Source organism: Coturnix japonica, chromosome 3 (genome assembly GCF_001577835.2).
Source record: "Coturnix japonica isolate 7356 chromosome 3, Coturnix japonica 2.1, whole genome shotgun sequence".
Classification (NCBI taxonomy): Eukaryota; Metazoa; Chordata; class Aves; order Galliformes; family Phasianidae; genus Coturnix; species Coturnix japonica.
Window position 1 is genome coordinate 61,972,581 of NC_029518.1, and position 17,577 is coordinate 61,990,157.

Sequence of the window (17,577 nt, forward strand, 5' to 3'; positions counted from 1 at the left end):
TGAAGAGTCTTGGAATAAAGGCATCACAGAGAAACATAATCATTTTAAGAGATGCCATACACACATCATATTTTCATGTGTAGCAAACATCAGATGAACCTGCTACTTCACCCATGCTCATTCTGTGCAGTTGTAATCTATGTGTAACCCACTGTGAAAAGAAACAAAACAAAAGCTATGTGCGGTAACTTTCAAGGTAGATTTTCAATGGCATAATACTTACATCTACATCTAATAAACCAGTGGGGACATTTGATTCATATCTGTTTGCCCCTAACCAGCTGGAAAAATTTTTTTCTGGGTTCCCATAGTTAGGCATTTGTAAAGTTAGCTCTTTTTTTGCACTATCTGCTTGTATGTACTTCTCCATATAACTTGGAAACTTCATATCTGAAAGAGACTGGATAACAAAAACAAAAAATTAACAGTCATTCAACAGTCAACTCATGAAATGTAGCCACGTAAAATGTTGTTCATCTTTTATTACCTCAGGTTTTTGAGGCAGGCTGAATGGCCCAGAAGCATCCTGTTGTAAAGAAGGTATCCCTGAGGAGTCTGCCATAAAAGCTGTGTTATTTACTGAGGTCACAGAAGGATTAAGAAACTTTTCTTTAGAAGTAGATGACAGCAAACTCGAGAAGAGTGAGCTTTTTTCCAGACGGGATCTCTTAACTTCACCATCTGTACCATCCGCGTTCTCTTTTCCATTTATTTCCTGAGTAAAGGAAGGTTCCTCTCTATTACATGACTGAAGGGCTTTGAATATTATACTTTGCTCTGTTGATGCACGTTTGGGCCTGACTCTGGCTATAGTTTCCAGACTTTGTATTTTCATTTGTTGGGTTGGTAACAGATCCTGTGCTTTTTCCCTTCTCAGTCCCAAACCGAAGGTAAATACACTAGGATCAAATACTTTCTCTAAGTTGTCTTCGTGAATCGGAGGCATTGCAAAGTGGGGTGCTGGAGACTTGGGAAGCTTTGACCTTTTCTTCTTCTGTGGTAAACAAACTGAGCTGTCCAAGTTTTTTATTGTTTCAGCAAACTTCTTCATGTCGGTTGGAGAATCAAAAACAGCATCGTCTTCAGCAGAGCCATTACAAGTTTTGCCTGGGCTCTCTGGAGTATTACTGCTGTGCTCCGACACCAATATACCATCAAGACTGCCATCATCATACTGCTGTGATGCAGAGGTCAAATCTCCCAGCTTTGCATTTTTATCACCATTTTCCACCTTCTGAGATTCTGGTCTACAAAGCTGATGAGACTGTAGAGGATATTTATCACCATTACAGGCTGATAAGACCTCTGTGTCTGGCGGTACCTTCTCTTCATTTCTATGGAGTTCTGAGCTTGTGTTATTTTGATGGTAGGAAATATCATGAACACTTTCACTTTTAACAGGCGAGTGCAAAGACGGTTTAAAAGGAGAACTTTCCTTTTTAACTGCACTTAATTCTGGATCAGGTTGCTTCAGAGAGGCACCACTGGCATCAATTTTGCTGCTTTGGTTAAAAAGGGATATTGCAGCTTTTACTTTAAGCTCTGTTCCTTTCCCGACGTCCTCGGAAGATGCAGAGCCTTCTTCATTTTTGCCTTTTAATTCTGCAGTGCTATCTTTCTCTGCTGTGCCATTCTCAAATAACTTCTGGCGACTGTTTTGTTTATTTAATGTTTTATCAGGCTGCTCACTTTCCTTAGGTTGTTTTCCAAATATCAGCTTTGCTCTACCAACAAACGTGCTTGGTACAGTACTATTTTTTGAAGCAGAGATATCAGTAGGCCTCTGGCTCTGATTGGCACATTTATTTTCAAACAAGGAAATTTTGTTGGCAATGCTGTTGTTAGTTTTATTAACTGGTTTTTCAAGAGTATCCTGCTCACTTTCTAAGCTGTCTTGATTTGCAGGCGCTTTAAAATTCAGCTCTACATTCTTCGGTTTGGCTGGACTATAGGAGGCAAAGTGATACACAGTTACATCTTTCAGTAATCTTGAAGAGACTTGTAACAGTTTGTAAAGCAATAAAATGCAGCATTAAAATCATTTTCCCATAGTCGTGATCAGTTTAAATTTCAGTATCTCAAAAGGAATTAAAGATGACAAAATAATCAAACACTGAATAAGGAAAATACATTTCAAATGTAAGCAATTCTTTAATGCTCAGCAAAACAAAGATGCAGAAACACAGCAGCCTACAGCATCTGCAAATGAGGCAAACTTATGACTGACAGAAATTAAAATTTAATAGAGAACAGGCAGAATAAATTATACGCATGCAATTCCCTGCAGAGTTTAGGAAACAAATCCCAATTCATTAAGGTGATAATGAGTTGGTTAACATTAGAATATACCTCTCCAACAAGTTTTGAAGACATCTGCCCAGATTCTTTTCAGTCTCTGTACTGCAGAAGCAATCACAAATCAAGTGAGAAACCTCTTCTGGATATTGCTGGTAGAAAATATCACAGTCCCTGACCCACTGCAACTGCTCATCACTGTTAGATTAAGCCAACACTGCATGGGAGGACTCTCCCATTTCCCTCAGGTAAAGTCAGCTAACATTTTAAATAGCATACACTAACTGCTGTTTTTACAAGGACTGAACTGGGAAATACTTTTAAAATTTTCTTTAAGAGAGTGGATAGAAAAGCACGTACTATGAGGCTACAGCACACATCACTTGAAGAAAGCTGGTGACACACAGCTGATAGTTTAAAATCTCCTTCATCTGAGTATCTACATCCAGAGAGAAGCATTTGTCCACGTCACCTGCTACTGCAGGTATATGAACAACTGAGAAGAAACAAGGCATGTCTTCAAAATGTATCAGCCAGAAGTAAGGAGCCCACCAGTACGTCAGAGTCAGACCCGCTCTCCACAGAGGAATCCAGAGGAATCCAGCAGTGACAGACTGCACAGAAACAAAATCTTAAAAGGGCGGGAGATTAAAGAAACTCGCTTGCAGGGGCTTCACATGCTCTATCAATAATTCTTGTACTCATTGGTTTTGCTCTTCACCTACACAGCTACTCACTGAGCTGTGACACAGCTCTTCAGTCAAGTGAAGAAGGGTGAGGTACAACCGAATTAACACAAATGTAAAAACTGAATCCATTCCTTCCCCCTCTTCCTCAAGAAACTCAGTCCATGTAAGAAAGTAAATGCTGCCAGAACATCTTCATTGTACAAGCTTTTCTTCTTGAGAAAAGCACAAGGAACAAACTTACTGTGGTAACACAAGGAACCCCAGATCAGCCGCCTAAGAAACTAAACAGAAAGTAACTGCTGAAATAACTGAGTATTTTAGGAGAAGACTTCCTGACAGTGCTCACTGCTTGCTCAAATTGCTCTCAGCTGGAAGGTTCTTATGAAGAACACAAGACAACTAAAAATAGCAAATAGTGAACTTACAAACACCTGACGGACTGTACCTCAAACAGAAGCTAAATAAAAAGTAATTGGAAAACTGAAGTCTGGAAGCAGGAAAAGAAAAATATTCTTGAGGCAAACAAGGTGAGGAACTATTAGATAATACATTTCAAGATACCTACACCCTAGTTTTCATTTGCAGTAACTTTGGAAAGTTAAGTTACTTCACATTCTTTCTTTCCTGGAAATGTAAACAAGTTGAAAGGGATCTCTGATGGTCACCTAGTCCATCTCAGCACTCAGCAGATGCAGCTTCAATGTTAGATCAAAGTCACTGAAGGTTCTGTCTGGCCAAGGGCTGAGCATCTCCAAGGATGGAAAATCTGCACTCTTACTAGCTAGGGAAGCACTGAAGAAAGTCAGCCACTTGCCCTATGAATTATTTTTATTTCATGTTCCATTTGAACTTAATTGTTGCAACTTGCAATCAGGCTGCTGTCCTTTCATTGAAAGATCAGAGGAGAAACTGCTCTGCCTTCTCTAATGCATCTATGGAGATAATGGTGAGATCTACTCATATCCTTCTCTCTGCTGAACAAAGCAAAGTGCTTCAGCTTCTACATGTACTTGGCATATCCCAGTGACATTCTTGTCTTAAAAGTACACTGAAAGACTCATTCCATCTTGTGAAATATCACTTGTGTTGGGGAAAGCAAGCTGAAAGGAGAGAAGGAGGTACCAGTCACCACAAAGGCCCAGCTTCTTCAAGAGCAAAAAACCCCTTCCTTCTCCTTTGACACACTGGCTGTTTCAAGCCAGTATTGCCCAGCATGGGCTTACCTGCCACCTGCTAGAAGGAAGCATTAGAGGAAGAAGATACACTTTCCTTCTACTTGTATTTTCAAGTGGTATCACTAGCACCTGGTAATCTTAACAGGCTCATTTCCATACCATCCTCCCGTCAGTCTGTCACTTGCACTACTACATGTGTTTCAACACAACAAACAATACATATCTCCCTAATAAGATCCTTCTTTCCTTGTAAGTCTTGACACAAGCAAGCGCAATGGTTAACACTGATAGTTATCAGCCACACCTAAAACTTATGACAATGAGCAACTAACACCTCAAAGGTATAGTTTCAAGCTTTGCAAATTTACACACAAACAACAGCTTTAGCAACCTGTATTTTACTCTGCAGCATTTTTGCAGAGCAGCAGACAAACAACAGATGCTAAAGAGTGACGAAAAGCTCAGCCTTGGAGCTCCGTCCACCACAACCCGTCACGTGCAGCCAAGCCTTTCATTTTGCCACTGAGGAATGCTGATGTTCCACACTGAGAAAGACTGATTTTAAATATAGCTGAAGGACGTGTCTCTTTGCAAGTACTGAATTTCTAAGCTTGTCTAAGAAACTGAGAAGCTGTCCGAGGACCCTTTCCCCCTGCAGCATGGGGGAAAAAAAAAACCACTGGAAGATGGATTCGTATAATGGTACAGACACTTCCTTATAAACAGCCTGATACAGTTGATCATTTCCACCCATTGCTGGCCAGGAACAGGCAAGCACAAGTGAAATACCAATGTCCTTCTCTTAGGCTATACCTTGCAGCTAACCTGTGTGAGCAAGCAGTTAAATCTCCTCTAATATAGTCATAAATTGAAGGTGACTCATATACTTGAAGCATACTGTTCAAATGTCCTCATCAAACACGTAACTGATGCCAAAACATCAGACTGAGGCAAGCAAAGTAAAATGGCATGTTAACAGAGCAGAAGAATTCAACAAGTGGGCATAGGCACACAAAGGCAGCTACAAAACCAAGTCTGAAAGTCAAAAATGACAACTAAAGCTAAGGCTGACGTGCTTAGCAAAATCCTAACAGCTGCCTGAGGTTTTATGTGCTGAATGAGTTTTGAGTGAGGTACCATCAACCTAAGTTTAGACTCAGGCCTAGTAAGTTCCTCTTTGAAAAGCTAAAGGCAAAAGTATCCCATGACTCTCAAGTTCCACTGTACACAGACATGCAAGGAGCAGACAGGAATTGCTATCGCTACTTGCTGAGAACTGGCAAAAACAGCTTCTTAAGGAGTATTTCTAAAGAACCTCAATCCTCAGAATTGGTACCACCACATCATTAGTAACAGACGTCATGCATTCTTTAATTGAAAATCGGTTTGATTATGCTAAATTGATTTTATAGGAGGGAAATGAATCTCTCCTTGTCCATCTTTATTCACATGAGTGAACCAGTACTTTTCAAACTGAAGGAGTTTCAGGTAGAGTATTTAATGGTAATTTTTCCCTTTAAAAAAATGGAGAAAGCATCCGATCCCTAGTCCCAAGCAGTAAGAAGAGAACAGAAACACGCCTTCTTCTAATACCACCATTATATTTTTCCTTTCCTGTTTTACAACTTAACTCACATCCAGGTTTACAGCTCACATGCCCTCAAGGATGACCACAAATTACAGCAGATAATCCCACTGTATCCATTTATCAGGCTGAAGAAATGGTGTGATTCTGTGCAACAGTATCTTTCAGAAGCATCATGAACCTGCTGAACGCAGCAGTCCCCACCCTGGGCTAAAGTTCTTGGAGCAGCAGATAAGGTCAAAACGCAAAGCAGCACACAGTCCACACTGCCAGGCGAGAAAAAACAGGCTTTTATCTATTAAAATGAAGGCTGTCAGAAGGGGTACTTGTCTATAACTGTAAGAGCAAAGCAGAAGATAATTCTCTATGCAAGGAGCCAAGCAGATACCAGGACAAACAAAAATCCAGCCATGCAAGTGCTTGTAACTTCATCATTGCTAATGGTAGTGACACATGGAGAAAAATATGCAGACTACTTGCATTCAAAGTTGTAAAGATACAAAACTTCAGTGCTGAACATTTGTGAGCTCTGTCACCAGATGACAAAGCAGCATCATGTAGCAAAACACCACAACTTAACTATCAGAATGAGGCGTTTTCAATCCAGTTAAAAAGGTACAAATCAGAGGTAGCATTTCACAAACTGCAAAGAAAATGTTCCTGTTATCTCTAAACTTTGCAGATGTGGGAAGCGTAACTGGAAGTATATATAGTTGTTAAGCTTCAATGCTTTCATGAACCTCTAGCATAAGTGAATGGCAATTCTGAACTCAGTGTACCTCAGGTGGACTCTGACACGGCCTACAAGTGAATGCACCACAAAGAGGAAAGCAATGCTGCCTATTACATACCCATGAAAACCAAACAATAGAAATGACGAGTACAATAAAATGATTCACGGAACAAAACCATGGGGGAGTCCAGGAAATCAGTAGCTGAAATCCTACTAATGATTACACTGCAAGTACCAAATATACCCACATCTTCCTAAGGAAAGCATAGATCACATCTGCCTGACAGAGAACAACTGCTTAAGAAGTAATCATGCAAACTAACACATGTATAATTCTGCAAACGCCTGATCTACATCCCATGTGTAAGAATTTACATCCTTTGTCCTGCAAGTACTTATAAAGGCAGCTAAATGCATTCAGATTTCTGGAGTCAGATTTATCGCATCATTTGAAGTACCAAGTTCTACAACCGCATCCTTCATTTCTTTGTAAAATAACTGCTGAGCAGAACTGCTCCTTCTTCAAAGAATAACCTGAACACCTTCCTTGGGCAGGGATTTTAGAGTACAAAATCTTCAAATGGATCTTTCAGTAGCTACAAACTGCAAAACCACTTGAAGGTCAATGAGAGCCAAGCTAATCTGAGCAACAAAAGGGGCAATGATGACAGCAGAGCAGCTTTTACACGTTAAATTATTCTATACAACATGACAGGCATAGAAAGAAACAGCCTAGACACAAATTATTCTCTTAACACATGCATATCACAGTGTTAGTGAGGTGTAAATATGATTAAAAGAAACAGCTCTTAATTGAAAATAATCTAGATAGCAGATATATAGCCAGCACTCCTATATAATCCTAAATACAGATGCTGGCAAAATTACAGCTACGAGAGTAAGGTAAACTGTAGTTATCTTACTTACAGGCTAATTTTTGTTGTGACTATTCTGGAAGCATCCAAACTCTTCAGCTTCAAGCTGTCTAAATCAGAACTCGTCTGTCTCTCAGCTGGCATACATAGGTCTCCATTTTTAATCTTATCAGTACGCAAGAAAGCTCTTCCATCAGAATCATTACCATGCTTGTCTGTCTTGGTTTCATTTCTGCCTTCAGCAAACACCACGGTGTTGTCTTCTGCTTTATCGGCCAATGAGACTTTGGAAGACTCCAAGCTATCTTCCCCTTTTTCCTGCAAAGTTCTTTTTGTCATTGTGTTACTCTCTGTTGACGCTAAAGGTTGCCTTTTGGAGGAGTAATCTTTCATCTGACTCTTCAAACCAGTGGGGGAAGTAGGAACAGCATCCAACTGATTCTTTTTATAAGATCTTCTCCTTGCAGGGGTTGTGGTTGAGGCTTGCTGTTTACCTTTGTCAGCTTCAGTCTTGGACGTGCCTTTGTGAGCAGATCCAGGTTTTAGTTCCGGATTATTTCCTGAAGAAAAGGAATTCCGTTCAGGAGTCTGCTGAGGAGACTTCAGTTTTCTTTCAGAGGTTATTACCTTGTCTGGAACCCCCTCAGAAGACGCATCGTCCTCAAAAACAGAATCTTCTCTTGCGGTATTCTCAGTCTGGTTTCTCTCTCCATTTGGAACGTCACTGGATGACTGAGACTTCCTCCTTTTCCCAGACCTTTTACTAGAAGATTTCTTATCCATTGTGTCTGAGTCACCACAATTTTCTTCCGATATAACAGTCACGGGTTCATTAAGGAGTTCGTCTGTTTTTCTAAGATAAATATCAACTGTTAGCACTCTAGCAGGCTGTGGGTGTTCACTTGCTAGAGTTTCCAGCTTGTATGGCAAATCCTTTGGCTTTGCATGCCCGGGCTCCTCAGACACCCACGTGTTCACCAGATGCTTGTGGCTTAAGATACTCTTTTCTAAGTCTTCGCTAGACAAACTCCTCAAGCTTTTTATAAAATCTGGAGTGGTGGAATTATTTATATCTGTGACAGACCCCTTCTCTGGTTCCCGGGTGTCCACATTCAAGCTACTCTCAAAGAAAGAGTTTTTAATTGTTTCACTGCTGCTGCTCCAGTCTGGTGACCACTCGCTGTCAGAGGAGACTCCTCGACCACTCCATTCTGAAATGGTGTCGTGGTACAGAGGTCCTACTTCCCCACTGAAACTGTACTCCTGTGTCTCAGGAACGACACTCGTATTTCTCACTTGCTTCTGTACTGGAGGAGATTCAGGACCTTGCTGTGTATGTTTACAGTAAATGGGCTGAGCTGTGTGAGGCGAAACCGATCTCTCTCCTTTCCAATGAGATGTGTGTTCTAATGAACTCTTGACATTCTTCCTTCTCCCCGTACCAAACAAATTTCCAAGTCTTTCCAAAACCGGTTTCTTTTTATGCTCTTCTCTGGAACAATCTGGAAATTGTGAGGAGGACTATGAAAACAAACAAAACATTTGGTTAAGGTCAAAAGTGTTTCTTTAATAAGCACGTCTATATTAATTCCATCTTGGATTTGAAAGGACACGATGAATGAGAAAACAAAACCAAAGTGAAAAACACATACCAAATGATACTAGTTCTAATAAAACAAACAAACAAAACTCAAAACACAATTAGAATCCCAAGACTCTCCTTATGTGTTTGCCTGTGTTTGTTTACAAGCACACTTAACTTGCCCTACAACACCAGCTTTGTATGTCCTAGATCTCAAAGTATTACACAATTAGTTAACACCACCTGAAGTAATAAAGCATTCTGGAGTCAGTAGGGCTGGGGGAAACGGGCTGCTTACTCAGAATCACAACACGGTGTTTGCCAAAAACACAGCGTGGAGTTGAACTGTCCATATTGGTTGACAGTTCAGAGGCTGCTTCTGGTAGAAAGGAGCGTAAGTTACACTTCATTTTTTACATTTTTCCTAACTAAGCCCTGTAACTATCTGCTCCAAACAACAGGAGCCACTGCAACATTCAACGAGCATTACCGGGTCAAACGCTGCCCTGCATCACTCCCCGTGAAGTTTTCCCTTACAACTTCTAATTAACATGGTAAACAGGAAACACGCAATAGCATTACCGAACACAGAAGCCTATTTGCATATTAACATATTAACACTTTTTGCATGCCGGCACGATGAATACGTGTTTGGAGCTGTGGATTTCTAAACAGCACCAACATTTCCTACTCCGTCCCTTCGCCCTTCCCGATGCTCTCCACGGTTTTCAGCGCTTCCTTTTGCCCGCAGACGCCGCTTCCCTCCCAGCGCCGCGCCCTGCTCACACCCGGGCACGGGACGGCTGCGGGTTGGATGCGGGTTGGATGCGGACATCGCTCCCGCTCCCGGCACGGCCGAGGCAGCGCGGCCGCCGCTCCCCGCCCCCGGGGACGCCCACGGGCACCCGAGCCCCCGAGTCCGGCACCGCTCTTCCACTGCCCGGGACGGGGCGAACGGCGGAAAGAAGTCGGACCTCACCCAACCCTGTGCCCCGGCCGCCCCGCAGCGCAGCGCGGCGCCTCCCCGCCCCGCCGAGCGAGGCCCCCCGCACTCACCGCCCGGCCCGGCTCGGCTCGGAGCTGCCCGGCACGCCGCTACCTCGGCGCCGGCCGTCTGGGCGCTCCGCCTCGGCCCGCCCCCGCAGCGCGCCCCGGCCCGCCCCGAGCCACCGCCTGTGCCGCGGGCAGCGGCTCTACCTGGCCGAGCGGCTCTACCTGGCCGGGCCGCCTCCGCCGGACGGCGAGGAGGGGACGGAGCGGCCGGACGGGAGCTGTTAGAGACGGCGGAGGACGAGCGGGTGCTCGTCCCGCAGGAGCTCGGGCGGTGCGGTGGCGGCCGCGACGTTATTGAGGGCAAAACGCAGCCGCGGGCAAAACCGACACGCTGCCGATGCTGAAGGACGAGTGCCAGGGGAGGCGGGCCGGGCTGCGCGCAGTCCCACCTGCGGAGAAGGGAGGCGAGGCGGCGCTGCCGTCCCGACACCCGCTGTCGTGGGCTCAGCCCGGGACCGCCTGGGGCAGCGCTGCGGGGCGCGGGGTGGTGGTTCGCCCCACGCCCGGGCGGCTCCCCCTCCTGCCTGCCCCGTCCCCGGCCGGGCCGGCGTGAGAATGACTCCGCTGCTTAATGGTGCCGGCGCTCTCCCCGGGCGCTCAATTAGTATTTAATGTTTAATGAATGCTAAACTAGTCCTCTTCTAATTAAAGCTTAATGACTTAAATGAAGTGGAACAGCTTCGTCAGGAAGGACCACCGCGTAAAGCTCTGCTCGGGACCGGCGCGGAGGCGGAGAGACACCAGGTCAACCCCTGCGGCCCGGCCCACGACGAGTCACCCTCCGGGGTAATGTAAGAGATGGGGCGTTTTTTTGCGCAGTAGGTGATTTATTTTTGCATAATCAGCAGAACAGCTGCTGGCTTCTGTTCTAAAACTCCTCCAAATATGAGGAGTTATAAAACACTGTCCTGGACGGCCCCACTGAGCCTGTCTGTTGCTGGTCTAACATTATGCAGCCCAATAAGTTTGCCCAAGCACCCCAAAACTTCAGAGGAAATTCATTTGTACTGTTGGCACATCACACCCCAACCAAACAAAAATCCCCCCATCCTTGCCTGCCTTTCTTCAGCATTTTGCTTATACAACCAGTAAGCAACTGAGCCACCACTGAAGTCCTGTCTCTGTGCGTGTAGTGACCTCACCAGCAGCTCTCAAACAGGCAAATTAGTGATCACGATCAGGACTCACCATCAGCTCAGATAGTTTAGGTGCTTTTGTGATAACAAAACCAGCCGTGAATTTCCCTATCGCATAAAATAATCTTGAGTAGCGTATCCCAATTACTATCTGTTATTATTATTATTATTCCACAAATGCATTGCCAGTACTAATTAACTAGAAGGAAGGTATAAGGACTGAACATTGTTATCTAAAAAGAGTAAAAATGAGAAATTTGCACAACCAATTAAAGCAGTGAGTCATCATGTCTCTGCAAATCCATAGTAATTGCAAGCCTGAGGAGGATGCACTGTATTAGTCATGTTAAAAACTGCTACAAGACCAAAACAGGGGAAATTTAACCTGATTATGGTTTCAATCTGCATATTACTATTCAGCTGAAAAATAATTGTCAGTCCTCTAAATAACCTGGGATTATATTATCAACCTGACGGCCATTATTACACTTGCAGTCAAGCTTTGGGTTTGCAAGATTACGCTTGGAAGAAAAAATTAGTTATTTGAACTGTGGATCTGGATTTCTCACTTCCCAGTGGTTGATTTTCATAAAGTCCATGGGAACTTAATTATCTTTGAGACGTCTCCCCCTTTCAAATGCAGTTTAAACTGTCCAACAAGTTCAAAAGGTGTTGAATGGAAAGGAGTAGGGGCAGCCAGCCAGTGCAGTCACATAAGCCTTGTTTCCTCAGGGAACAAGGCTGGATATTTTTGCTTGATCTTGAAATAGCTGCCCTATGTAAACTGTTTTGAAGTAATTTCTTCATACAAAGTACTTTAATTACATACAGCTCTTTCAAAACACATAAAAGGCCAGGCACTTGCCCTGAAGAGCTTGTATTTTAACTCAGATAAATGTAGATGAGCCAATATTGCCGGTGCAAGAGGGCAAAGAGACCAAGGTTCTCAGGATACAAATACACCGGGCCCAACTTGACGGAGAACAACAAATAAATACTTGATTTTCAGAGAGCAAAAAGTCTCCTTTCTCCTCTGAACAGGTTTCTTCAGCGTGTTTAACCTTAAGCATTCTCAGCATGGAGAAATGAGCCATTTCAGAAATCGCCCATCAAAGGCTATGGCAGAGTCAACTTTTAAGAAAGGGGAAAAAAAAGGAGAGCTTGTCTGTCCTTGGCCAGAATGCAGGAAGCTGTTTCAAGAAGACTGCAGCAGTCTTTCAAGTTGTGTTCTAATCTGAAAGCAGGATGCTTTCTTCTTAATCAAGAAATGTAAACCTTGTTTGTGTTTATATTCATACCTCTTTATGTTAGCATCAAAATATTTCCTCTGTTTTGTCTGTTTTGTTTTTCTGTGTGTTTTTTTTCCTTCTCAATAACGAACGTAAGATGCCACAGCCAAACCCCTAATTTAACCAAGTAATTAAACATGTGCTTTGCTGGTCTCCAGCGGAGAGTATGCATAAGCAACTGTGATTTGTTGAATCAGAGCTTCAGGCTCAGTCTTGAGGGATCAATGGGGTGTTATTTTGCTAGATTACTTCATCTGAGTCAGTTGAACATGACTGAGAACTCTTCTTAGGGCATACATTATAGAAAAAAGTAGTATCTTTACTAGTCATTAGCAAGTCTGTGGTAACTAATAGGTGGAAATATCTAATGTGGATAGCTCTCCTGCAATTTAAATGTGTTATTTGATAGCACATGTCAACATTCAGAGGAAACAAGAAACAAAAACCAAATATTTAGTGAAGTGTAAGTTTGGCTTTGTCATTCACTAGAAGAGCATAGATTTCAAGTAACATGCCAACTTTTGATACCCCTCTACTTTGAACCTTTCTGATACTATAGTTACCAGCCTTCTAAGTTAATACTGGAACACCAGGAATTTTGGATCTCTTCAAATTCATAGTATCATAATTCTTAAAACCATGAGAAACAGAAAGCCTGAGTTCTATTAGTCATATGGTATACCAAGAAGTGCATTAGCCAAGAGCATTTAAATAAACTACTACTCTTTGGACTGTACTGTTCTTCACAGTGATTGACTCAAATATTCAACATTAGCAGTGCTAGGCTTTGTTAGGATGAAAACTTTGCTGGAGTATTGCTGCCAAAATGTGCTGGAAAAGTAGTAGGACTAGAAGGAAAACTATACAAGGAAAAGCTAAGAGAAGAGCTTGAGCAGCATAAGAGCCACTCAGTATCCTGCTTCCAATGCTACTGAGGGAAGATCCCCCTGCATTCCCACTTCTCAGGTGAGTGCCCTATCTACTGGCAGAGGGAAAGAGGGAGTTGTAAACACAAATGAAAGCTTGCTGGTTTTCCTTGTGCTCATATTTAAAAAGCACGGGAAAAAAAATAACAAAACATTTAACCATTGGACCTGAAACAGTTTGGGGAATTTTGTGATTATGAGGGAGAAAAAAAGCAGTTATATTTCAAGTTAACCTAAGTGATTTCTGCTTTTACCTGTTAGCTTAATAACATCAGTAAACTGAATGTGAATCATTCCAGTTCACTAAAATAACTTTTCCTTGTTTATGCCGACCCTTCACGAAGCCACAAAAGAGGGGTTACTATTACAAATACTCTACCCCACACGCTGCTTTCCTCCAAGTAACAAAGGTTTGGCACGCACACGCTAAACATTTTTAGCATTTCTTTTAAATGCATCAGATTCCAGGTTGACAGTTTCCTCTTCAGACACAGAGAAATACGTTGTAAATATAACATGTTCATCCAAGCATGGAATTCACTCCCCCCGTCTTGCAACTCTTTGACTGGTACGCTTACGTAAGAATAACATCCATCTACTGCTGTTTCTAACAATTTCACTTCTACCTGAGCTCTTTATACAGGGAATGCAGTTACAGAGACCGGGGAGCTTATCTGAGTAACAAGGGAGCTATAAAAACAAGACTATGAAGCAGAATGAACTTAAATGAATAGAAGTTTGTACTGACAGTGGTCTGTTTCCACACACTACTTATGTATCCTATTTTCCGCTACAGATGTTCAAGAGAACAGGACCTGTCTGATTCCAATTTATTTGATCACTGTTAAACTAAGTCTGTAGCTCAAACATATACTGAAAATTGACCATTTTGCAACAGCATCTTGAATAACGCTAATATTGAGCGTACATGTTTAACTGACTTTTATTTTATTTTTGAAAGGAAATGATAAGCTCATAAACAGAGATACAGAATAATAGAATTACCCAGGTTGGAAAAGACCTTGAAGATCATCAGGTCCAACCACAGCCTAACCAGTACCCTAACTCTAAAAACCCTACACTAAATCATATCCCTGAGTACCACATCCAAACGGCTCTTAAACACAACCAGGGATGGCGATTCAACCACCTCCCTGGGGAGCCTATTCCAGTACCTAACTACCCTTTCTTTAAAGAAGTTCTTCCTAAAAAGAATAAGTGTAAATTCTGTATTATTTCTTAGATGCCAAAATAAGACATTTTTATATTGAGCATATAGTTATGTATGTATATACATAAGCAAACTAGCCTGAAAGCAGCAAATTGTGCTCAATCAAATAAAAAGAATTACTCAGCAAAAGCAAAAAAGCACAAGTACAATTTGAACAGATAATTAAATCATTATTTAGGAAAAGAGGTTGATAAAAAAGAACGGGCATGTCAGAAAAGACATGCCTGCTCCCATCTCCTCTTCCCCAGAGCTAGTTATTTCCATACACTGAGATCTTTACCCCCTCCCCTTCTGTCAGCATCTGTTATTTAAAGAGACACTCTATTAAACTAATGGTAATCAAATTGATATCACAATTAAAAACATCAGTTCTGTAGTAACCCAAAGATTTCTGCTGAAGTTTAAAGAAAAAAAGAAGTACCATTTGCCTTACCATGATGATGATAATTCTTTTTGCTGTTTACAGAAGAATAAACAAACTACGGTGTGCGTGAGGTGCAGTCCCGCTGTCATTAACCAAACCCTTTTTCTCAGCAATCCTCCCACGCTTTAACCCCTTCTTTCTTCTGTCAGCACTCAGTTAAAAAGAAGCAAAAAAAGGAAGTAGTGTCTGAAACAAGCCTTTCCAACTGATAAAGTCATTAGGCAGACAAATTATAGCTATGAAAGGGACTCAGTCAGAGGACAAGAGAAGAGCTGCAAAGGGTGGCAGCGAATCCCTCAGTAGGCACCACAAAAGAAGTGGAGAACCTGCTGTGAGGAGCGATGAAGTTAGTGTTGGGCAAAAAGCTTACATGCATTCATTAACATGCAATACCGGGACGTAGATATGCAACAGTAGGGAAAATATACCACACACGTTGGCTCTCACAAACTTGATTCAAGTTTTCTGATCCACGTTTAAGATGGCTAAAGAAGAAAACATCAATTGTGCCCTTATTCTGCAAGTGACTGACTTATACAGGTATGCGCGGTTCTTCACTTTCCTAAGGAGGTGTAGTAAATCTGCACTTTTCTAGGGTCTCAAGGACAAATGATACTAAGATGGATATCTAAAAAGCAGAGAACAAGCAGCACTAAAAGTACAAGCAGGGATCATTCAACATTAAAGAACTGAGAGAATATTTAAACTCTCCTGAACTTGGAAGACCTCCAGAATTAAACCTATATGTAAAGAAAATAGCATTAACATAAATAATAGTAGTAGTTGTGTTTCAGTGTGATGAAGTTTTCAGATGAAAAAACTTCATATTAGCTCATCTCTTTGCTCTCGGCATTTCTAGCTTTGTTCTTCAGTCAGTATTATCGAGCAGTATCATTAGATAACCTACTCTGTAAGACATCACGTCTCTTGAGGTAAAAAATGGAAATAAATGTACATTCTCTGTGTTTTATTCTGAGAGACAGAGACTTGAAAGCACTTGCTCTTTTAAGCAATACGGTTAAAAAGCAAAATCATTCTGTGGGGAAGAAGTGGCCTTGGAATTTTCTTAGATCTAATAAATAAAACCTATTTCCTTTTTTTTTTTTTTTTTTACTTGTAATTCTGAATCTGATTCAGAATGACAAAGAATCTGACACAGAAATATTTTTGCATTTACCTGTTTGTAGGCCTCTTTCTTCTGTTTTGTGTGAAGGTACAGTATCCTGTCACTAATTCTAATAGTTTATCTGTACGTGTGGGTTTAACATGAGATTTCTAATTCAGACATACGGCTCACCATAACACTTCTCAATTCCTTTTAGCTTATTCAACTACTGGAGACAGGAAATAGGTTTCTTTTGCTCCACATCTATGTGTCTGTGTGACAGATTAAACACTAAGTATCTGGAAATCAGTTCTTTCTCGAGCACTGTGAAATGCTGCTCTTGAACTCTTTTCCTTCCTTTCATGTAGAATCATTTAGGTCAACAGGAGCTCCCCAGTACTGAAAAGCATATGACATTTGAACAAATTCTGCTATGTTTCAGAGCATGTACAGGTGTCTCATAAAATATCTGTAACTTCCACGGGCAACCCCAAACTGGCTTCTTCAAAAAAGACAAAAAACTGCAGTTTTCACTAGTACTACTGAGCTTACAGTAAGACATACCTGCTAGTTAGGTCTTACCTAAAAAAACATTTGAAGTAGCAATCTGGACTTCTTTGCTAAGCACACAGAGTAAAACTGATGTGTATTCCCAAAAGGGAAATTATGCACACTCAGGACTGTTTATACATTTTTCCATTAGATGATTATTGGACAAAGAGGAAATAACCCTAAGGAGCCACACACGTTATTAGCTTTTGCCAAATGCTGCACTGATGTGGCTACCCTGTGCCGACTAACTCAGTTGGCTCCTCCTGGGCTAACATAGGCATCTCTACATGATTCTGCATGTAGCTGCATTCCTAATATGCTTCTGTGCTCAGTCTTTCTTCTTAGCTGGCCCTACATATCAACAGATGAAGGATTTAGGTTGTCTCGCTCTCTGCATGTATTAAATAGGTTACCTAGATCCTCACCTGCATTTTTAATTTGGTGTAGGAAAAACATGCCTCCAAGTTAGTTAACTAAGCCCCCAAGTCTTTTAGTCCTTTACTGGCTCTATCTGTGGATACCTAAAGATAACTTATGATGTCATTTGAAATTTGGAAAACATGTTTCTTTCAGTGGGTAAAACAATTTGAAACAATACCTGTAGAACTGAAAATCCTTTTGCAAGCAACACAAGGATTTTCTCCAGCTCTGGTACTGTAGATATCAGGCAGCCATATGTGCACATGGCAAGAGACAGAAAGCCGTCACTCTAAGCACTGCGTTGTTACTGCGACTGCACAATTGCTGAAGAATACAAGCAAGCTGGACAGCTAAACTGAGAAAACCCACATTTCATAAACCTAACAACAAAGAGAAGTGCATGTTTGACATGCTGGCTTTGGGAAGTAGATGTGATGGTCCTTAATTTGGAAAAAGTTACTGCATGTTTGTGACTCAAAAAGCCATTCAATAGGATGAAAAACAATG

General features: G+C 41.8%; 1 protein-coding gene across 2 annotated transcripts in view; it reads right to left on the minus strand.

The window, feature by feature from the left end:
- CRYBG1 (crystallin beta-gamma domain containing 1) overlaps nucleotides 1-17,577 on the minus strand; it is a 93,792-nt gene that overhangs the window by 33,681 nt on the left and 42,534 nt on the right. Inside the window, exons 3-6 of one of the 2 annotated variants that reach the window (XM_032443287.1) lie at nucleotides 7,405-8,873; nucleotides 2,350-2,400; nucleotides 488-1,946; nucleotides 224-400 (exon numbers count right to left, since the gene is read on the minus strand). In XM_032443287.1, coding sequence (XP_032299178.1) covers nucleotides 224-400; nucleotides 488-1,946; nucleotides 2,350-2,400; nucleotides 7,405-8,873 — 3,156 coding nt within the window. The remainder of the gene's footprint in view (nucleotides 1-223; nucleotides 401-487; nucleotides 1,947-2,349; nucleotides 2,401-7,404; nucleotides 8,874-17,577) is intronic. The other variant, XM_015858653.2, reaches the window with a different exon arrangement.